Source organism: Erpetoichthys calabaricus, chromosome 13 (assembly GCF_900747795.2).
Source record: "Erpetoichthys calabaricus chromosome 13, fErpCal1.3, whole genome shotgun sequence".
NCBI classification, from domain to species: Eukaryota; Metazoa; Chordata; class Cladistia; order Polypteriformes; family Polypteridae; genus Erpetoichthys; species Erpetoichthys calabaricus.
In genome coordinates, this window is record NC_041406.2 from 75,439,997 (window position 1) to 75,464,239 (window position 24,243).

Sequence of the window (24,243 nt, forward strand, 5' to 3'; positions counted from 1 at the left end):
TAAGAGAAAGAATTTCTATGGGATCCCTCTTGTGCATATCCTGAAGATCATTGATGCACCACTTATGTCAATAGGCAGGCACTATAAACTTTGAAATGATATGGAAAAGGACATCTATACATTGTCCAGACTCTTAAAGTAGACATTGTTTCAATAACATGAGGGTCACATCTCCTTTAAACTTATGAAGATACAAGCCTAAAATTTGGCACGCTCATTTTTGGATACAACATTATTTCCCTAAAGTATGAAGAAAATCGGAGCTGGTTAGCTGGGAGGCTCTGTTGATTTCACGTGGATGGGCACTTATGCTACCACGGACTAAGCTGTTTGTCACTGACCCAGCAGGAAAGGCCTTCCATACAAGTGTTAGTATTCCACTTTGCAGATGGCTGATGTCACTTATTAGTGGTAGGCAGCAATAGTAGTATTGGTGATACTGTATCCTCACATGGGCATATATAATTATAATTTGTGCAGATGAACATTGTTAATGTAAGTTTTAATGAGATCTTTCCGCATATTACTCATGCTTAACTTTGCTTTGCAGTTTACTCGAGAGATGTTTTTCACCCTGCAACCATGGGACAAAAAAGATCCAATATGCACATCAGTTAGTTATTTGGGCAAAGAGCTCAAAAGACAAGACTGTGATGACCATGGGCTAATTATTCTTTATAGTTCATTCTGTTTCTTATATAATTGTCATATATTTATAATTTTGTAAAATTAACATTTTATTTTAAATCTTTTAATTTGCATATTCTGCATATGTATCCTTTGTTTGAGCTACTGGGTTTGACAGACCAAGAGTAAACAACAAGCTGTTATGTAACTGTAAATGCTATCTTATGTCATCACTAAAATAAATCAAGAAGCAACTTAATGTTTTTATTTTTACTGTAATAACATTTAGAAATTATTACTTGATTCAAAGTTATATTTATTATTCTACACTTAAGCCCTTCAGTTAATATCACTAGCCGAATGATAATCCACATATTAATGTATATGCTTGAAGTAAGTCCTTTGCAGCCCCAAATGGATTAGTGGACCTAGAAGATGAATGAGTGAATGAATGCTTCTTTTTCTTCTAGTTTATACGTTTTTGTGTTGTCTTGTTTTTTAACTATGTCTTACATTTTCTACAATTTCCATATTGGATAGCAGGTGAGCTGATGTTTGTTACAAAACAGATTTTTCAGCTTTAAAGTTTTGCTTTACCAACACTGAGAATATCATTGCAAGTTTTTTTTAATTTTAATACTTTACATATGATCATCTAGTGAGATACCTTGCCTAGCATTTTTTTCACAAAAAATGCAGATAATTAGCCTTGCCTGTGCCTTCAATATGTGTTTTATCACATGTATTTTTGCTTCTTATGTTATGTAAATACATGAATAAAGCTACCTTTTTTAGTTGTGAATTTTCTTTTATTGGTCAAATACCTGACATCAGTTCAGATTTGATCTGTCTTTCATTCTTATACCTTGATGTGTAGTTTACAATACGTAATGTTTATTTTGGTCCTAGATGAAGGTCTTTGTAATATCATCTAGGTGATTCTTTAGACAACATTATTTGATGTTGGTTTCAGTTCTTAGATCACATTTTATTCAGTATTAACCATCCATATCTGGACAACTGATCAAGAGGCTTTTGTATTACAAATGTAGCAATATTTGGCTAATACATTTAAAGAATTACCATAATATTTACAAATACTGCAGCTCCATATTTCTTAAGCAAGTAAGACAAGTTTCTGCATGTGTCTGTGCACATACAGTTAGGTCCATAAATATTTGGACAGAGACAACTTTTTTCTAATTTTGGTTCTGTACATTACCACAATGAATTTTAAATGAAACAACTCAGATGCAGTTGAAGTGCAGACTTTCAACTTTAATTCAGTGGGGTGAACGAAACGATGGCATAAAAGTGTGAGGCAACTAAGGCATTTTTTTAACACAATCCCTTCATTTCATAGGCTCAAAAGTAATTGGGCAAATTAAATAACTGGAAATAAAATGTTCATTTCTAATACTTGGTTGAAAACCCTTTGCTGGCAATGACAGCCTGAAGTCTTGAACTCATGGACATCACCAGATGCTGGGTTTCCTCCTTTTTAATGCTCTGCCAGGCCTTTACTGCAGCGGCTTTCAGTTGCTGTTTGTTTGTGGGCCTTTCTGTCTGAAGTTTAGTCTTCAACAAGTGAAATGCATGCTCAATTGGGTTAAGATCAGATGAAATGCTACCCAATCAATTTGACTGCATTTAGCTGGATTTGAGCAGACAGTTTGTCTCTGAACACCTCAGAATTCATTCAGCTGCTTCTGTCCTGTGTCACATCAATAAACACTAGTGTAGTGGCCCAGTGCCACTGGCAGCCATGCACGCCCAAGCCATCACACTACCTCCACCGTGTTTTACAGATGATGTGGTATGCTTTGGATAATGAGCTGTTCCACACCTTCTCCATACTTTTTTCTTGCCATCATTCTGGTAGAGGTTGATCTTGGTTTCATCTGTCCAAAGAATGTTTTTCCAGAACTGTCCTGACTTTTTTAGATGTTCTTTAGCAAAGTCCAATCTAGCCTTTCTATTCTTGAGGCTTATGAGTGGCTTGCACCTTGCAGTGCACCCTCTGTGTTTACTTTCATGCAGTCTTCTCTTTATGGTAGACTTGGATATCAATACACCTACCCCCTGGAGAGTGTTGTTCACTTGGTTGGCTGTTGTGAAGGGGTTTCTCTTCACCATGGAAATGATTCTGCGATCATCCACCACTGTTGTCTTCCGTGGACGTCCAGGTCTTTTTGCGTTGCTGAGTTCACCAGTGCTTGCTTTCTTTCTCAGGATGTACCAAACTGTAGATTTTGCCACTCATAATATTGTAGCAATTTTTTGGATGGGTTTTTCGCAGCTTAAGAATGGCTTCCTTCACCTGCATGGAGAGCTCCTTTGACCGCATGTTGTCTGTTCACAGCAAAATCTTCCACATGCAAGCACCACACCTCAAATCAACTCCAGGCCTTTTATCTGCTTAATTGATAATGACATAACGACAGACTTGTCCACACCTGCCCATGAAATAGCCTTTGAGTCAATTGTCCAATTGCTTTTGAGCCCCTGAAATGAAGGGATTGTGTTAAAAAAATGCCTGAGTTGCCTCACATTTTTCTGCAATCGTTTTGTTCACCCCACTGAATTAAAGCTGAAAGTCTGCACTTCAACTGCATCTGAGTTGTTTCATTTAAAATTCATTGTGGTAATGTACAGAACCAAAATTAGAAAAAAGATGTCTCTGTCCAAATATTTATGGACCTAACTTTCTATATATTATAGCAAATCACGGTTCTAGCTCATGGTGATCTCATAGCTTTTTTGCTCATTTTGTCACTCCTTTAGTTTGCTTGCCATCCTTAAAAGGACTGCTTACTATGCCATGTTAAGAGACTGACCTGCTGGCTTTTGGCCTAAAACAGTCTATTTTTTTACCTCATGTCTCCCTCTTTCTGTCTTTTACTTCAGACTTTTACTTGTTTTCCACTCTTAGGTGAAGATCTTGCCATAGATCACCCATCCACTGTGAGCTCAATGAAGCTATGAGACACCAGGCTAGAACTCACTCTAGCACTTGCTGGGGTCTCCGCACCTCCCAGTCTTCTATACCTTTAAAAAACTATGCCATTAGTCCCCACTCTTCTCACTTGACATGGCCGACTTCCAACCTCAGTGCTGTCACCTTCTCTTTATGAGATGGGTTCAGCTGAGTTTCCCCAATGTCTATTTACCCATGTCCCTTCACAACCTGGATAATATTATCTACTGTATTAGGTATCAGAATTATATATGAAAACAGATGGGCAAACTAATTTAATTATCTGTTGCAAACTCAACAAGACAGTCTTGTTTTCTTGAACTTTGTAAGTATTTTTTAACTGCTAGAGTTCTCCCAGTTGATAGTTTTATGTTGTAATGATTATGACATGGGTACAGTCCTATTTTCAAGTGCTTAATATTTAGCTTATCAGTTGGCCCTTCCTTTGTGTTTCTCTGCAATTGTATACTTGCTTAAAATGTTATAAGTTACTACTTTGTTGTTTATTTCATTACTACCAAACATGAATACAATATTCAATATATAATCAAAAATATTCCTCACTTAACAGAAGACATCCACATGATACATACTGGTGTGTACATGTTTTGTCACCTAGAGAGATATACTGGAATTATTAAATTAAATCAAACAATCAATTTAATGTATATAAGTCATTCACAAGACCCTTGATCAATTGAAATACTAACATTTTGCAAACAATGATATTCTTTTCTGTATTTTATGTGCAACTGTGTCTCATTAACTGTAATGCACGTAATACTGTATCTGCTTAAGTTTTCACAATATTTGTGTAACTAATTAATTAATAAAATAAGGCTATGTGCAACCAAATCAATACAATTTAATTTACCTCATCATGTACTGAACCCTTACATTGATTTTAAATTTCTAAATATAAAATACAGTAAAATTAATTTACTTCAATGTACAGTTCTTTCTGCAGGCCTGAATCCATGGGGTGTAGTGGGTAAAAGGGGGTATTGCTCTTCAACTAAACTGTCCTGTCCCCATAGTATTGGACGACTGATTTTTGAACAGGCTCATCTATTTAACTTCCACCTTAAAAACAGTTTGATATTGTTAGTGGTCAGATAACTACACCAACCACTAATTTACACCAAAAATGACACTGAAACAGCATAAGCCTTCCTCTATCCAGTTTACACACACTCCATTCTGTACTGTATTGAAAGTGGAAATAAAAACAACAGTCTTCATAGTTTTGTACCCTTCCCAGTTTTGTAACAATTGTTTGTAGTAATTTCTCAATCTTTGTTGATCAGTTATGCAGTATAGTGTATTTCTGGCAATGCCCTTTTTTTTTTAAGTCGATATTGTTTCTGTAGCAAGTGAATCAAGCTTTTTAATTACACTAGATGTGCATATCCCATGTATAGTGCATTTATCTAGCATTTATTAATACTATAAGGGCCCATTGAGGCAAGGGAAGATGGAGTTATGGAGTCAGTACTTAGACAATGCTTTTGATAGGTGGCCTTTAAAAGGACCATTGGTTTTTCTCTGGGCAAAACTACTGTCCCCTTCCTTGGACTCCACCACCGCACTGATCTTCCATTGCCTCTAAGTGCTCTCATGTGCCTTGTCCACTGTTTGTAAATTCACACCACCAGCTTCACTTCACACTGCTCACATTAGGTCAGAGGTAGCAATGCCTGCCACATTTTTCCCAATTTCACAAGTCAACCAAAGACAGGATGCTATATGAAACTTGCTGATGCTCACTTACCCATGCCAGTGAATTTTAGCTACAGGAAAATGCCTTTTAATTGCTTGTATAGAAGTCCTCTTTATCCGCACCCTCCTTTTTACGCTCAGCTTGGGCTCTTTTATGGTGGGCTTTTCCAGGTTGCGCCACCTCTTCTGATAAATCTGTTAAGGCAAGTTTACATTGGAGGAAGTCAAAGATAAAAATTTCTATTTTTTTCAGAGAGGTGAACAATACGGTAATTAAATATCAATGAAATAAAACATATAAGGATTACATACTCAAAACACCAAAATTTAGAAGTATTTGTTTTTACTTTAATGCGTAATGGGACTGAAATTAAAAATAAAGTTCCACTTGGGTATTTGCAACAGCTGTAATGTTACTTCCACCCACCTAAGAACTTTAGACGCCTCCTCATAGATTATCCCCAGGTACTCACCGCTCTGTCCTCAAAATTAGAGAAACGGAACCTTATTTTATATTTTACTTTTTCCTTCTGTTTGTCTCTTGCTTTCTATGCTATCTTTAAATTCTATAATGTACACTAAAGATTCAGGTAAACATGGGATTTACACTGAATGAGTTAATACTAATAAAAACATTGATGCCTTTTGGAGCACTGAAAATGTATTCTTATTGAATTTTAGTTATGGTATACTTAGAATTTAGCCACATTTAATTTACTAATTTTAATTGTATGTACTGTGAATGCACTGTTCTTAAAATTCTAGACATTAATATTTTCATTCTATAACTATAATTTTCCTGAAAATCAGAATTCTTAAGACAGTTAAAATGTTCCTGAATGAGGATACGCCTTTTTGTTTTTCACAGTGAAAGTGCAGATTTAACCTCGATAATTTTGTCTTTAATTATTTATTCATTTTGTCTTTGTATTTCTTAATGAAAGGCAGAAATCAACACAATTTACCTCAATTAATAAACCAAAACAGCACAAACTAGTGGAAGTTATACAAAAGATGACAAAGAAATATATACTGTACAACAAGTAAGATGAATAAACAATCAATTATAAACAAGGCTATGTACATGTAATATATAATACAGTCACTGCACAATCGGTCTGAATTCAGTTCTTAATGTACTTATGAATTGTGAGGGTGATGCCAACTTGAATGTCCACTGAAGAAGCAGCTTGGGGACAGAAAAATTAGTTTCAGAAGGGCAGGAAAACTTCACAGCTCAGCCGTTTCATCCAAAACAGGACAGGCCCAGGTATAAATGTATCTCTGAAAACATTCTCTTTCGTCCAAGGTGTTCTTTAGATGTTCACAGCCAGTGTAAAACTGTATTTGGAACTTAAACTTGAATACTGCAAACCAAAGTACTTCCATTTTGGCAAAAATCCAAAGTTGTTCGTGCTGTTGTTGTTCTTTCCCATTTTCACTTCTACTTTCAGTCTAAGAATTGCCCAGATAGCTTCAAAGAGTTTCATTCTCCTCATGAAAACACTGCTATTGAATAATTATAAATTATATGTGCATTTATTACATTTTACTATACTAAATGTAGTTTTAAGAAATGTTCCCACATTCCTACAGGCAACATGATGTTTTACAGTTCAGTGCCTCAGCCACTAGGCCATTCCACAACTTAAATTCCACAGACTTGCTTAATCCAGTAACAGGGTTGCATGGGGGGCAGAAACTATCCCAGCAGCACAGAGTACAAGACAGGATGCCAGTTTATGTATGGCAAATGATGTACACACCTACATTCTTCTGATCACATTTTTGGATATGTGGGAGAAAATATATGAGGACACAAGCAAAAAGTACAAACTTCACAATAAAAATGGACAGGAGTTGGCTTCAACCCCAGGATTGCTAGATCTGTGAAGTGGCAACACTAATCATTCTGCCAATTTACACCAAATGTTTAAAACATATCGAATAAAAAAATCATAGGATTATCTTTTCTCAACATTAAGTCAAAGTAGACTAGTCCTTTATATACTGTATTTAACATTTCCTGCATGAGTGTTTCCTTACTGGCAGTCTCTCATATGATGACTGGACAATCAAGAGCGCTCTGTGGTGGACAGATGCATATCCAGGGCTGACTCTTGACTTGCAACAAATGTGTTACTGGTATGATCAACAAAATAAATGTATGTGGGGTACAGTAATATTATTACTTCACTTTTAAACAAAAAAAAAAAAACATTTTAAAAGACTTCTCAGAGTTTGGCTTCAGAATAGGTGCCAGATATATGGCCAGAGTGATAACAAAGAAATTAAAATGCTATCTGTGGACTTTGAGAAATGTCCAAGGCTTGTGATCTATGTTTGTCTTTAAGCCAATGCATTGTAATTGTAAAAACTGTAGCATACTGCAGTTTGAAGTCATTCAGGCTATAAAATGCTTTGTCCTACCAGTTCTTTCATTTAGCAGTTCATCTGCCTTAGCCCAATGTCTCTTTTATTAATTAACTGTGTCCAGAAGTAGTCCTTCTTAGTATCTGAGTAATCAGAATATGTGTTATCAAGCAAAGAATTGATTAAAAAAAATTTTTATAATGGGTAAAATCTAATGTGTTTCACTTTTATGCCAACTTCTCTGATCATTTTAGAGACATTTAACCTCATAATATCTCAATTACATTCTTGAAAAAGCTGATGATTTTTTATGTAATGGGATATTTTGTTCCCAAAGTGCTATTTTGTAGTAAAGATGATAACAGGGCAAAGGAAGGTTTCCAATTAAGCATTTATTTATTCAAGAACAGTGAAGTGCATATACTGTACAAAAATGGCAGCGGAGCAGCTAATTTGTTACCGTTTGCATTTTGGTCTGTTCATCAGGAAGTAGCTTCTTGATTAAAACATTTAGAAAGAAAGAAATAATAAATACTGTACGATGGGGGATTACTAATAAATGGTAATTCATAAAATGTTTTCTTGATTTTCTTTGAACAGTAAAATATATTCTGATACAACTTTATGAATAATTAAAAAGCAAACAGAATGTAATTAATTTCATTGTCGATTAACATCAAAAATTGGTTGTATGCCTAAAGGTTCTTTCTGAACAAAATTGTGCAGCCCCTCAGGATTGCAGTTTGTGATTCCTCATCTTGAACTTATTGGGTAAAAATGTCATGACACATTGGCGTGAAAGTGTGTCATCCATCATTGATCTGTCTTTGAAAGTCCAGGTGCTTAAGCAACATAATGAATCAAAGTGAGTAACTAGCACAAAAACTAGAGGATCTCCTTGTGATTCATGCCATAGCATTAAGAGCTGGGAATAAAGGACAACAGTGAGTCACAGCATGGATTTCTAATCCCAGCTGTGCTGTGGCTGGCTCTTGTTGAGTCAAAACAGAGAAATGTGCCAGATTAACAGGAATATTGTACTGTCTAAAGGATGAAGAAAGATGTATTCATATCACTTATATTCACATCACTTTACTGTGGTGCACGATAAAATCATATGCAGAAACTCTGACCCACAGAATTGTGTTAATAGAAATAAAATGCACTGCTGCCAGATGTTGGTAGAGCATAACATTCCTTTCACTTTCGGCTGCAACAGAGTAAAATCACTAGTGTTAAATTAACTCTTACAGTTTTAAAGTAACCTTTTAAAATAGATGTTTTGAAAGTATATTTTAAAGTATATATATTTATACAGTATGTGTGTAAATATGAACTGTTATTGTGTGATAGAATGAATATAATCAGAACAGTGCAATCAATGAGCCTTTAAATGGTATTTTATGTTGTCTCCAAAAACAAAAGTAATAATAATAATAATAATAATAATACATACATACATACATACATACAGTACATCCTGGTAAACACTGCTCATTGTATCTTAACTGCTGTTTTAGAAAATGTGTCATGGTTAGCAAATTAAGAAGAACAACAGATACTGTAGTCCTGTTAAGAAAGACAATGAACTCATTCAAATAATGTCTTCATGGAAAAATAAATACTGTCAATACAAATATCACAATGTACTAAACAGTTCCATCATATTCAAGCAGAAGATTTTTAAATGAACCTTTATATTTTTCAGATTGTTTCCTTTATGTGTGCTGATTAAATTATCTAAGAAATATGTTGTACAGCTACTGTAAAAATGAAGGAAATTAATAGGAATATATATTCATGTGAATATATTTGTATATGGTTTCAAAATTCTGGTCCTGCATGTATATATATTTACCTATATATATGATACGGCAGTAGCAAAGAGATCATTAATGTGTTTTTTACAGCACAGTACAGTTACTATAAGCAAGCTGCCGCCATTTAATGTATTTCCATATGCACTCATTACTAGAACTGTCAGAATACAAAAGCATATCTACACTATTTAAAATGCTAATAAAAGTTTTTAAAGAAGACTCAGCCTGTGGTGGGCTGGCGCCCTGCCCAGGTTTGTTCCCGCCTTGCATCCTGTGTTGGCTAGGATTGGCTCCAGCAGACCCCCGTGATCCTGTGTTAGGATATAGCGGGTTGACCAATGACTGACTCAGCGCCACCATGGTGCGACAGTGATTCAGGCAGAATACCACAAAGGTACACTTAGTACAACTACATAATGACAAGAAGAAAAAAAAATTGGAAGTGTGCTCTCCACCACTTTCTCATATACAAAGATGGAGGAAAAGGTCATCAGAACCACTTTCAGTGGCACAATATTTCCCAAATATCATTTCTTTTTGTTTCTTATCATAACTAATTGATAATATCGATACATTATCATTTATTTCTATTTATAATCAAAGTTAATATTAAAGTGATATTTTGTACTTAGGGAGTACAAAAGTGGTGGTGGAATTTTTTCATGATTACATATGCTTTACCTAGATTACATGCAAAGTAAAAAAGATTTATAGTCACCAAAAACATAGAAAAAGTTTTAGTAGGCCTATTATATAATATACAGTATGTTGCAATAAATTGCTATAGGTAAAACTGCATTTGGCTATATTTAATTATGATAATGATGGCATCAATAAAAAAAACAAAATCATAAAATTAAATATGTTACCAGGAACACAACTGGGATGTAGCAGCTTATTGTTCCCATTACATCTTTATATTTACATGGCGTGTTCAATGTTTTACATGTTATTGTTAAACTGATGATGTATAAATTAAAATAAAATTAATATTTATTGAAAAAATATGTGGTATATTGAATACAGTTTTTAACATTGTGTACACATTTATATTTCCATGATACAAAAATTTGGATGGTTGTTTAAATAACATACTACTTCCGGTTGAGCAGTTTTTCTCAAATTTCATGTCTGTTTGCTTTTTATTATTGTAAATATCTATACAAAATTTGAATCATTTACCTGCAATTATAATCATAGTTTACTTGAAAATTAGCAAAAGTATTAAGTTAAAGTACCACTTCCAGTTGCACGATTTTTCTTAAGTTTCATAACTACTTATTTTTCATCATTTCTAATATCCACACAAAATTTAAATCATATATGTTTATTTATAGCCATAGTTTACTTGAAAAAATCTGAAATGTGTTCAGGTAAAGTACTACTTCCAGTTGCTGGAAATGGCCCAAAAGTTGATAGGATTCCTCATTTTTAATATAAAGCAGGTGTACAAAATCTCATTGACTGAGGTCAAAGCGTTTTCGAGTTATCGTGTTTACAGACAGACAGACAGACATAATTTAAAAAATAGTATTTTCCAACATAGGAAGGTCTAAAACGTCAAGCTTCATCAAAATCTTGAGGTTGAATTTTTTCATGATTCCTGTACTTTCTCTATACTGTGTTTACGAGATAGTAAAATGGAAGAAACTTAGTAACTGTCCAATAAAAAAAAATGACAACAGTGCTTTAATATGCAATATGATGAGCCTTAGCTTTACTAAGTATATTCCCTGATTTAATTGCTGAGACAACAACAACAACATTTATTTATATAGCACATTTTCATACAAATAATGTAGCTCAAAGTGCTTTACATGATGAAGAAAGAGAAAAAAGACAAAGTAAGAACTAAAATAAGAGAACACTAATTAACATAGAATAAAAGTAAGGTCCGATGGCCAGGGAGGACAAAAAAAAAACAAAAAAAACTCCAGGCGGCTGGAGAAAAAATAAAATCTGCAGGGGTTTCAAGCCATGAGACCGTCCAGCCCCCTCTGGGCATTCTACCTAACATAAATGATCTCAGTCAGTCCTCACTGCATTCAGGGTTTTCATGGAAGGACTTGATGATGACGGTCACATGGACTTCTGGCCTTTAATCCATCAATGTAGGGACAACATGCTGCTTTGATTAGATGGTGGTGGTGCAGGTCGCCACCACAGAAAACCGGAAAAAGAACAGAAGAGAAAGTAGGGGTTAGTACGGATTTTGGAGCCACCATGAATAGTAATGATAATTAATTGAATATGCAGAGCATCAGGATTAAATTAAAATTAAGTTATGAGAAAGCCATGTTAAAGTAATGTGTTTTTAGCAGTTTTCACCGTATCAGCCTGGCAAATTCCTATGGCAGGCTATTCCAGATTTAGGTGCATAACAGCAGAAGGACGCCTCACCACTTCTTTTAAGTTTAGCCCTTGGAATTCTAAGCAGACACTCATTTGAAGATCAAAGGTTATGATTTGGAATATAAGGTGTCAGACATTCCGACATATAAGATGGAGCGAGATTATTTAAGGCTTTGTAAACCATAAGCAGTATTTTAAAGTCAATTCTGAATGACACAGGTAACCAATGTAGAAGAAGCTTTGCACATATTGATATGTGGATCATTAACAAAGAACTTAAAGGCAAATTGCTACCCCTTCACTGGTTTACTACACTAAAGCAATTAATTAACTGAAGAATGCAACGGAGTGTCATTGAGAAGTAATGTTTAGACACCGTGCAATGCCTGGCAGTTCAACTAGATTCTCAACTCTGCTTAGTGGAGTGTTGTGGTCAATATTTCCAAAGGCTGCAACTAATTCTGAATACATAATGACATCATTGTTCCCGGCATCTGATAAAGCCGGTATATCATTTCCAATATGTTTTAATTATGTTTTGTACTGTGATCAGTAACCTGCAAAAATTATCTAACAATGGCAAACTATGAAGCAGTCAGGGACAATGTATTTTAACATAGATGTATGAATTATGTTCAAACACAACAGTCCTTCATTTGGAAAGCAAAAGGCTGCTCTTTCTCATGAGAAAGAAACCTGTCCATATCATTGATTTAAATTCAAGCTATTTATATGTATGGATCACCAATTTATGGGTTTCACTGTGGCACAGTCGTTAGAGTTGCTGTGTCAAAGCTCCAGTATTCTGGGTTTGAATCATGGCCCACTCAATGATTGTAGTAAACGTGGGAGCAGCTTCAGCAGGGTGCAGTGGAGGAAGAAGTTCTTAAATCTTTTCTGCTTTCAGTATCAGCAAGTAATTTACTAGCGGTCACAAATGACATCCCTCTAAAGGCACTCTCATCCATCTATTTCTGAATCTCTTTTTCTGTCTCAGTGTTCCAGGGACTGGGCATATCCTGGCATCAGCAAGTATAAAGTAGGAGCCAACTCTGAATTGGTCCACAGTCCACCATGTGCACACCATTCATGTATAGAGTTGAGATATTACAGGCAAATGGAGCAACCCACGCATATACAGCATGAGAGCTAATCAGAAACCAGGGTCTGTGCAACTGTAATGCAACAGTGATAACCACCATGCCATCCTGTCACTCTGTCTGGGAAAGGGTTAACGTTTTCAGACTTTTTAGATGATGTTAAAAGATAAATAAGTAATAATTAAAAGTATATGTGAATATACATAACATAACATTCTCAAAAACTCTTAAACCATTTGAGACTCACAGAGACTATCCTGGCAACGTTAGGAAATGTGCCTGGATAGGGTGCCAGTCCAGCGCAGGGCCCACACTTGTACACACACACCCACACACACGTGCTCTCTTTATCACACCAGACCAATTTAGAATCATTAGTTAACCTGACAAATACCTCTTGGAATTTGAGAGAAAAACCTGAGAATCCAAAGAAAAACCCACACAGATACGGGAAGAATGTGCAAAGTACAGAGAGCTGCTGGGTGTGGAATTCTAAACCTGGATTCATAAGGCACCATTCTGCTGCCCAACATAAATTATTTTAACTTTTTATTTAGCTTTTTAACGGTAAAAGATTTGTGCTGTTGTGTACACGTACATATTCATTTTTATTCTAAACTTAATTATATTAAAACCTGGTTAAATAGTTTGAATAAATTAATAAATTGAATGCTAATTCTAAGCAGTAGGTTTGGTCACAATCAGGCTGAAAATATGAAATCACATTTTCAGAATTTAGTAAATCAATGTACAGTAAATCAAATCAACTTCCAAAAAAAACTCTTTAAAGTAAAAATGATTAATAGTACACAATATAATGAACAAAGCAAGACTTTTAATATTTTTCAAAGTAGATAGACAGACAGACAGACAGACAGACAGATAGATAGATAGATACTTTATTAATCCCAAGGGGAAATTCAAAAGTAAGACTGAACCACCATTAATAACAGTAAATGCAAAAGAAATAAACTAGAATTTAGACAGTAAGATATACCCTGATCCAGATTAAATGGGAGAATAATATATCAATATGTTAGGACAATAAAGAAGTATTCAGAAGAGACTTTTGATGAAATGAGCCTCACAAACACAAAGTATTCCTAATTTTCAGTAGGATGAGAAAAATAAAATTAAATCATCAGTGTTCCCCTTTAACATCCCTTAAATTATTCTTTTGGTTTTTTTTTTATTTTACCATGGTAACTTTTATCTTGACATCAATATTTACTATTACTTTTTCTTTATATAAAGCACTTCTTAGTAAACTGCCTAAAATCACTGGACATCTCTGGTGGCATCTGTAATGGAAAAAAAATCCTTAAAATGCAGATGAACTTCAAACATGTGAAGAGACCTGATGTGATAATATTTTTAAGTAAATCTTGTAAAGTGCAGCCTAGTGACTTAAATATATCTGATCCTAGTAATAGATTGACATTGCGTCCTTACATATGAGTATATATAATTGAAATCCTAGACTCGTCCTGCGGTGGGTTGGCACCCTGCCCAGGTTTGTTTCCTGCCTTGTGCCCTGTGTTGGCTGGGATTGGCTCCAGCAGACCCCCGTGACCCTGTGTTCGGATTCAGCGGGTTGGAAAATGGATGGATGGATGGATGGAAATCCTAGACTCTTAAGTTGACGAACTCAGCTCTAAACACCTGAAACAGCTTCTTTATTAGTACAGATTCCAATCAGAGTCTCACCAGATTTTATGTTTCATCCCATACAGCTATTACCTTCCTAAAAAGTTTTCCCAGTGCAACATAGAAGAATACTATAAGTTCTTAAACAGTGGAGGAGGAGCCTGCCTTTTCAATAAGCCATCAAAGGTAATGTATTTATTTCACTTAGATTGGCAGGAACAGTATTAAGCATGTTTATATCTTGACACATGTTCATCCCTATACATAAGCAAATCAGAACCAAGTTATTTTACATAACATGATTTAGTAAGTTTGTAGGTATGTATAAGATATACCCAATGCATTTGATTGGAAAAATATATCAATTAGTATGAATAGTCAACTGATTATATCATCTATCTATTCATTTACTTATTTATTTACAATTTTTAAAAGGAAACTCAATTTAAGTGATTCAGCCCATTGTAATAGTATTTAGTTAGTCACATGCTAATCATATCATGAAAATCATTTTGTTCATATACATTTGTTCCTGTAGACTAAATTTTCCAGCCAATTAGCCAACCAAGTGACCAACCAGTTAGTGTTTCTAGGCTCTTTAGGTAATATGGTACATTCTTCAAGTGTGGCTGCTGTAATTATCGGTAGGGAAAGTAATTTTTATTTGTTTTATTAAAATTTGAAACACTTCTATGCCTTTGGTGGTATTGTAGGTCATCTGAGAGGACTCAGTTGTACAAATGCAAAATATGTATATACACAGCCACCTATTGTATTTGAACAAGCCTGTTTTCAGAAAATTCACTCAATATTCAGTGACTGCAACATGTAAAAAGAGATCAACACGTAGCATTCATTAACTGACGCTATCATTGGAGAGATCTTCAATTTTTGTTTTTGTTGAACAGTTACCTGCCTAATTCAGGTATGTGTCACGTGCAAACACATCATCTACAGCTTTTACTTACATGTATTGCTTGTTTCCATTTGCATAATTTTACACTATTAAATTGGGTATGTTACTTTTCGTATTTTGTTAAACTTCACAGATAACAAGCATTACAGCAGAACATCTGAGAATATTTTTAAAAAACAAGATGTAATTAAACATATGAGTCATTATTAGAAACCCAAATGTGCAGCCTTATCCCTTGCCCCAACTGAACTGCTTTATATATTTCACATTTATATATCATAGTAATACTTGAGGTTTCAAATTATAAATGAGATCTTGAAGTAGAAAGCAGTTTAATAGCATAGAAAAAGCAGTCATGTTTTCAAACATTAGCAAAGAATCCATCTTATGTATATTACTGAGCCCAAGTACTCTAGTTCAGGGTGGTACTGTCTGGCCCTTCAGAGCCTGAAATATACAACACACTTTTACTTTAAAAAGTATTACTACAGACCTCAGCTATCCTGATCCATTAGTTTTCTTCCTTTTCTGTTACTGCAAATATTACTGGACCTTTACCAGTCATACCACAGGAGTCAGGAACAGATTTCATTCATGGATCGTAAGACTAATCCAAAGCCTTCAGATTAAAACTTGCATATATCACATGGTGTTTTATTCTTTGCCTGTATTTGGTATCGTACTAATGAAAAATGTCTGCGGGAAACATACAAGGCAGAATTTTATTTTTTCAGTATATATAACAATAATTTTTAACTTGAATTTACAGTTATTTAAAGATCTTCCACAGATATATGGTACAAATATGGAAACTCCATACAAAGATAAAACATAATTCAGGATGTGAATTCAGGACACTGGAAGCCTCTGTTCCACTGTTTTTGTAAACATTTAATAATATTACTAATATTAAATAATTTCACTCACTCATTATTTTGATTAAACTAAAGGGCACTGTAGTCAATGTTGCCTAATAGAAGAAGCATGAATGAAGAGAAGTATGATGAGTTGAGGTAAACCTGGTGAAAGCATGCAACAGTATTGCTGTACTATAAATGTAATACTCTTGCATAGTTCATTAGATTGACATCCCTAAACCTCACTTTGTTTCTTATGGTGTTTTACTTAAAAATGGTCCTAAAAATACTTTCATAAACAAACTCCAAGTATCAGTTCAGCAATTTGACAAAGTTCTCATTATTACATGAAAACAAGGATGCTGCTTGACCAATGGGTACAGTCTGTGTATGGCACATAAGCATTCACATGTACATATTTTTGCAAAATAGACACAGATCCTATGTGTAAGAACTACAGGTATAAAAGCATTTCCCAAATTAGTTTTATGAAAATGATGGTTTGGTAAGTTGTCAAGGGGCAGACAAAAATATCTTTTACAGTACAGTTGCTTGTGACATCTGATTGTGTTCAATTTGCATAAAATGTTGTATACCATTTTCACATAAGTGGGGAAAAAACTTGCAGACTAAATGTGTTACTATGATATGATGTTTAAAAATAAGCTATTTTTTTTATCACCTTGTAGCTTCTTGATCCTCCGGTTTGTGGAAACGGATTTATTGAGCCCGGGGAAGAATGTGACTGTGGCACTGCTGCTGTAAGTCTAAGTTGAAAGCTCTTTAAGAAAATGTAATATTACTGTTTATACGATTTTATGTGTTCATCAATTTTCAGGTTGACGTTTACTCCATTCCAAACTACTTATGTCAGCACTGGTCTAATCCATCATAGCCTAAAAATGTTAACAGCCCAATAAGGAATCATTGATTAATGGGACAATGAATGGTTTATAACTATTAAGAAGTTTATAATTTGCAAACAGTCATACTAGTGACAGTGTGTTATACAGCAGTTCCATATTTGAAAACAATAATTTTACCTAAATTAATGCTTGGTTAAGTATTTAACAATTGCACTTTAAAAAGAGATCATTTTAGATTTATTTGTAAAGTTTCTGTTTCTTCAGTAATATAAAAATCTGTTCATTGAGGTCATCAGGACAGGAAAGTGTTGGAAAGAATGAGTTACTCTTCTGTACGTCTGTAGGAAGAAGAGAAAGGCATTAATATTCATTACCAACCCTTTCTACCGTTTGACGACCCTGAATTGGTCTCTTTGGCTGACCCCTAAGCGCATGTGTGTGACACAGTAAATCAGATAAAAATACTATATGTTGTGGAGTTATCAGAGTAGTGTGTGGAGACCAAATGTGTTTTTTTTTTCCAAAGACCTTTGTATTTATAATGAACTTTTTTTTTTTTGCTTATAGTAACTGTTTCTGACTTCTCCCTAGGAGTGCCAGAAAGAAGGAGGAGATTGTTGTAAAAAATGCACGCTGACTGAGGGATCGAAATGTAGTGATGGCTTGTGTTGCAAGAATTGTCAGGTACTTCCACATTTAATGCTTCAAAGTATAAATTGGCCCTGTGTGATTGTGAGTGTGCATTAGTGGGCTCTGCAGTAGACTGGTACTCTGTCTAGGGCTGATATCTGTTCTGCTTGCAATACTGTCAGGATAGGTTCCTGTCTCCAACAAGCATGAACTGAATTAAATAGATTTGAAAATTTTAAGATACTGTGTTATATTTTTTAATAATTTGTATTCTTAAACTACCTCAATAGTACTAAATAAAGTAAATGGTAAATTATCAGCATATTAAGTTAAGCCCAGCTTGCAATAAGGAAAAGAAAAGGAAAAAGAAAAATCCAGTCTACACAAATTCACCTGTCCTTGGCCAACTCTCTGTTGCCAGTACAAAGTGCACAGTGGCATTGGAAAATAATTATTGATAACTTTGGCAGAATACATAACCGCTCCAAAATCAGGTGCTTTAATGACATTTCCACTTTAAGGTTAAATTCCTGTGCCTGAATAAATAGTCTCATTAAACGTTCCACTGCAGGACACTAGAACTGAAAAGAGAACTAGAATGTATTAGGTGTGTTAGAATATTGTTGGCTGTAGCGCTGTTTAAGATAAATGCTTCCTCAGTGTTGTTGATTTTTTTGCATGTGACACCTAGTTTTTAATGACATGAACGTCAAAATATAAACGGCTCATTGTAAACTTTGGGAATCAGAGATGGACCATGAAAGCACTGATGACAGATGTTTCTTTGGATTTCCAGGAACTCATGTTGTTCATGAGATAGCTAATGGTTTTTATTTTATTTTGTATTTTGAATGCACTGCTCAATGCTCTTGAATTTATACATTCATGGCATCAGACTCAGATATTTTAAAAAATCACTCTGTCCCTGCCTCTTCATACCTGATTGCTTAATAGAATCAACTTTTTGGACCCAACACAAGCTCAGTAATTATTGCTTAAAAATGTTAAAGATTTTTGATATCTCCAGTTCCACATTTTCTATCTATTGTATCTTTCAGTCTATTGAATTTTTTTATTCAGATTAAACTGCAATCTAAATATCCCAAAGTACCTTTGTACAACATCAATGTGACCTGTAACCTGTTGGTAGAAGATTACTGCCTTTATGTAACTTAAAACAAAATATGAATGTTTAGTGCATAATTGTTTTTATTTTTATACCTCCCATTGCAGTTTCAGCTAAAAGGTATTGCTTGTAGAGATGCTGTGAATGACTGCGACATTCCAGAAAATTGTACTGGAAATTCAAGCCAGGTAAATTCCAATATTAATTATTGTAAGGTGATAAAATTCTGTACCAGAAATTCTCACTAGAGTCAAGGCTGAGCTTTGTAAATGCCTGTAATATTAGACTTTGTACAGCACAAATTGACAAAGCTTATGTAGCAATATGAAAAGAAGGAAGGTCTGTAATCAAAACTGGAGTAGACCACTGAGTGCAAGAATGTGTATTACAGATGTGAAGGAAAATTTCTATAATGTGGTGCTACAGCACTGAGAGGCATGATGACTACCCACCGATAGCTGAACCTCCATATCTACTGCTGTCCCAGTCCAGAAATCAATAATGAAACATTACAACGAGGGCATGACAATCATATCAAGCGACATTGCTAAATTACAACATTAGCATTCATTATACATTTAAAACATGACAGTTATTAATAATACTACTGGTTTTCATATTAAAAGTAAATTAAACTGTACTGGCTTTTACAATATTAAATAGTCTGTTTATTTTCTGTGTTTTAAACACATAATCAAATGTGTTACTGCTTTCGTATGATGAAATCAAACATGACTTTAGACAATACATCATTAATATCCTATATATGTATATTTTCCCTTCAAATAATTGGCACAGCTTTCTTTATTATCAGTGTTCCTGCTCAGGCAGTGTACTCCTGACCGCTACCACACAAATGTCTCTAGATATCAAATTATAATAATCTGAAAAATAATACAATCTCAAAAAATAATCACATAAATTTCTTATCATAATAGTTTGCAGCAGTTTTATGTGATCTGCTGTAAATTACATGTTTGCTTTCAGTCTTCATATTTGGCGATTACTGTTTTACATTTTATATGTTGAAAACATTTTAAGTCTAAGCAAAGTTGTTGTCCATTCTAACCTATCATGTAAGTATTTACATCATACTGTAAATTGTTAATAATTGTGCTCAAATCATTACAACACATTAATGAATAGCTTACCCAGAATTTAAAATTCCATTGTTTTTTACCTTAAAAAATTAACTTTTGAATGTAGCTCACAATGTGTTAAACTAGGAACATTTTACTTCTGCTTCAATAGGGATAGATTAGAAAATCTATGTTGTTGCTGCTCTCTTGTGTTAATTGTTGAAGATGTGAAAAGCATTACGAAATTTCAAAATATGCAGTTGATAACCTATGAACACCACATTAATATCATTGATAGGTCAATGACCTCATGACATTTTAAATTTATTTGCTAATCATATTGTAATTATTATCTATTTCTCTTCTTGTTTTTGTAGTGCCCACCAAATGTTCATAAAATGGATGGCTATACTTGTGAAAAAAACCAGGTAATTTTGAAAATATTTGTTTATTCTGCATCAGTAATAACAAGATATGTTGGGAAAAACACATTAGATGCATGATAAATGATGCACCATGCTGTCCGTACAAAAGTGCTTATGAGTGGTACTGAGTGCTCCCAGTACTTGCAGCTCTTAATGAACTGCTGTCAGTCAATAAACAAAGTGCACATATGTTTCATTAGTGTAGGTTTGTAAGATTTTAAATTGTAGTGTAGGTTTGTAATATTTTAAATTGTAGAAAGTGTGTGTGCTATAAATTTCCTTATAAACACTTTTCAAATGTAAAGGAGTATCTTGAATTTTGATCTTTTATTTAACTTGGGAATACTCTCAGTATTTTAGTTGATAAGACTCTTAAAGTATTCCTCCTATGGTTTATATTGTTTATTTTTTTGGGGGGGGGGGGGGGGAATTTGACAAAGGTTTTGGAATGGCACAATTGGTGGGATTCATAGGCCCTATTTTTGGGCTCTGTAGCTGTTCTAGCAATATGCAACTGCTCAAAACAGTGATTTTCCAGTTTAGAACTGCTATTTCTAGCATTATAAACAGTTTCTGCACTTCCATATTTATAGATCTCTTATTAGTTATATCGAGTCATACCAAAACAGTTTTTACAAGGCCTGTAAACACTGTATATTGCATTACAACACAGTGGAGGTTCCTTTTGTGTTGAGCCTGCATGGTCTTCCTGTTTCCAAGACATTTTGATTTCCTCCCACTGTCCAAAGACAGGTGGCTGCATTGATTTACAAATTAACCTGGCATGAGTGAGACTGAGTGTGACCTCCGATGCATCCAAAGTTCCTAGGAAAGGATGTAACTCCTGGCAACCCTATACGGGTTATGTGGATTTATAACATTTGAGGTGTAAGATAAAATGTAATTGCATTACATCTTGTTAGTCTCCCAATATCAGATTATGCATGCAGAATAACAAAATAATGTCAGTGGTCATAGTCCACCAATGGACACATTGTCTTCCTGTTTTTTTACTACACAGTTAGCACTATGAAGGGAAGGAAGTAACCACTAACCAATACTGATATATCAGAATAGATCTTTGTATGCAGTAATGTGCATTATGAATGTGAAGGAAAATATCTGTAATAGGGTACCATAGCATTGAGAGACATGATGACTACCCACTGACACCTGAGCCTACATATGTACTGTCCCAGTCCAGGAATTAACAACGAAAAACTACAATGAGGCTATGACAATCATATCACATTGTTAAATTAATACATCAACATGCCACAGCAATCTATGTAATACTTTTATATATGATACAGTGCAAAAAATATTAGCATCATCCAAGCTGAGAGAATCATATTCACAGGAAAGTAAAACTGTTTCTTTCATAGTAAGGGAATCCATATGGTAAAATAAATACATTATAATTATTTAACTGAATTCATTGATAAAATATATTACCAATATAAAAAAAATATTGGAAATGACTTCGGGATTTTGCATACATTAACTTTAATTTAACATTTCCTCCTGGTTACTCTCTGAAATTGTTAAAAGAATAGAGTACTGATATCCTTGAACTTTTCTATGTTATACAAGGGGGCTTCGCCCCCTGCTTGCTTCGCTCACCAACCCCCGTGTTTGGTTTTCCGGATACACACTTTTAAGATTTCTTTTTCTTTGAATTGTTGCTATTTCATTAGTTTCACTTTTATTTCAGAACTTATGTAAAAACAATATTTGGAATCTTTCGAGTCCCAATATGCTGAATCTTTTAAATGAGATCAGTGAGACATGTGTTTAATGACTTAACACCATAATTCAGGATAGGTTTCTCTGTTTGGAATTTCAGCACAGACAAAGTGATCTACATCATCAGCAGTTAATAATTTTTTTGCAAAGTAACCAATAAATGCATGTGAGGTAAAACACGTTTTTGAAATTCTCTGACTTAAACTTCAAAGCCTTATAATATACAGTATACATACTTCTGACATATCACCTGTGTCCATATATTCAATCTCTATTCGCCTTTTAGTTATTTCTCCGAGTAATAATTTCTCTTTTTTTGCGCTAATGCGATGTTTACTTTCGTTTTTTTCTGCTTTCATATTCTGTATCTTTCTCTGCATGTGTTCCGCACCAACGTTTTTTTTTTAGTCTTTTGAATTCCAGTTTTCATTATGTCTAAAATGCTCTGCATGTGTTTGGCCCCTTTGTTTTGTAACCTGTTTATGACGTTTTACTTTGTTTTCTACTCTGTCTTTTATTTCTGACCTCGCTTTGTCCTGCTTTTTTTCAATGACATCTGGTCCGTGGTGATTATTTTCCCATTTTTGAGTAATAATTTCTGTTTGTTTGCGCTACTGTGATCTTTACTTTCTTTTTTTTTTTATACTTTCTAATTTTCCTATTTTCATATTCTTTAACTCTCTCCACATTTGTATCACGCAAACATTTTTTTTTTTGAGCCTTTTGAATTACACTGCTTTCATAATCTGCTCTGCATGTGTATAGCACCAACGTTTGTGAACGTGTTTATGAAGTTCTACTTTGTCTTTTACTCTGTCTTTTAATTCTGAGCCCGATTGGACGTGCTTTGTTTCAGTTCTACTTGTTACGGGCTGATAATTACTTTCCTTATTTTCTTTTTTCTCTCCAACGCTTTTGAGTCTCTTTTCTCCACGCTGCTTTCTTCTTTGCTTGGTTGTCGCCGTTTAATTTATAACATATTGTCCTTATACACTTTATATGCGCTGAGACCCTGGATCTGTGTGTGCTCAAATCCTTCACATCACTGAATGTTTTGCTGCCCCGTTGTCTTATTTGATAGATTGTAAGTAGGGCGTGTCTTGAAGGAATCTCATGTTCTACGTCATCGTGAGACGGTCCTGGGTCAATCTCTTGGCACAGTGTCTCATGTTTAAGGTCCTCGCGGGTCTTTTAACAGTCTTCCGTGATCTTAACATAAAGATCATGTCTCGACGCCCTACTGTTTCTCTCCAGGATTTTTTTTTTTATAATAGAGAGATCTGTTTCATGTTTTTTACAAGATGTTTTTCTACTTTAGGGACGTTGTTTTAATGGAAGATGTAAAACTAAAGATGGACAGTGCAAGTATATTTGGGGAGAAAGTAAGTATACACACTGATGGGTAGTATGCTAGATTTAAAAGTAACATTTTAACTTTACAAGTTAATATTGAAATATTCTGCTTTAATTTCAGAAGCTACAGCAGCTGATAAATATTGTTATGAAAAGTTAAATATTGAAGGGACTGAAAAAGGTAACTGTGGAAAAGATAAAGATACCTGGATTCAGTGTAATAAACAGTAAGCAACTGTATTTTCTAATATTTCTACATAATATAATGCCTATGTATTACACTAATTACTTACAGGTCATTTTGTTCTAATTGGTATTCTATTTAAGATGGCAACTGGTTAAATGATGCCACTCATACCCTGAGGCTGGTATGGAAGCGAACAGAGTGCAAGTGGAAAAAAGATAAGCTTCAGGTGTCCTTTGATATTTTAAGGGACAGTTTGTCTAATTACCAGAAAGCTGTGAAATCTGCTAGGATAAAGTATTTTTCACATATTATGTCATATAATTGTCAGTTTTATTTAACACTATAAAACACTGTTCTTCACCTGTCTGCTCCTATATGGTCTGATATGACATCAATAGTCTGCGGGGATTTTCTCCAGTTTTTTGTTCATAAAATTGCTAACA

The 24,243-nt window shown here is 34.3% G+C and overlaps 1 protein-coding gene across 10 annotated transcripts in view; it reads left to right on the plus strand.

Annotated features, from left to right (window-relative positions):
• The window catches only part of adam22 (ADAM metallopeptidase domain 22), a 442,867-nt gene that overhangs the window by 330,177 nt on the left and 88,447 nt on the right, over positions 1 to 24,243 (plus strand). For all 10 annotated transcript variants that reach the window (XM_051935483.1, XM_051935485.1, XM_028817137.2 and 7 more), the window contains exons 15-21: positions 14,702 to 14,801; positions 17,078 to 17,149; positions 17,846 to 17,938; positions 19,118 to 19,198; positions 20,467 to 20,517; positions 23,579 to 23,642; positions 23,735 to 23,840. In XM_051935483.1, coding sequence (XP_051791443.1) covers positions 14,702 to 14,801; positions 17,078 to 17,149; positions 17,846 to 17,938; positions 19,118 to 19,198; positions 20,467 to 20,517; positions 23,579 to 23,642; positions 23,735 to 23,840 — 567 coding nt within the window. The remainder of the gene's footprint in view (positions 1 to 14,701; positions 14,802 to 17,077; positions 17,150 to 17,845; positions 17,939 to 19,117; positions 19,199 to 20,466; positions 20,518 to 23,578; positions 23,643 to 23,734; positions 23,841 to 24,243) is intronic.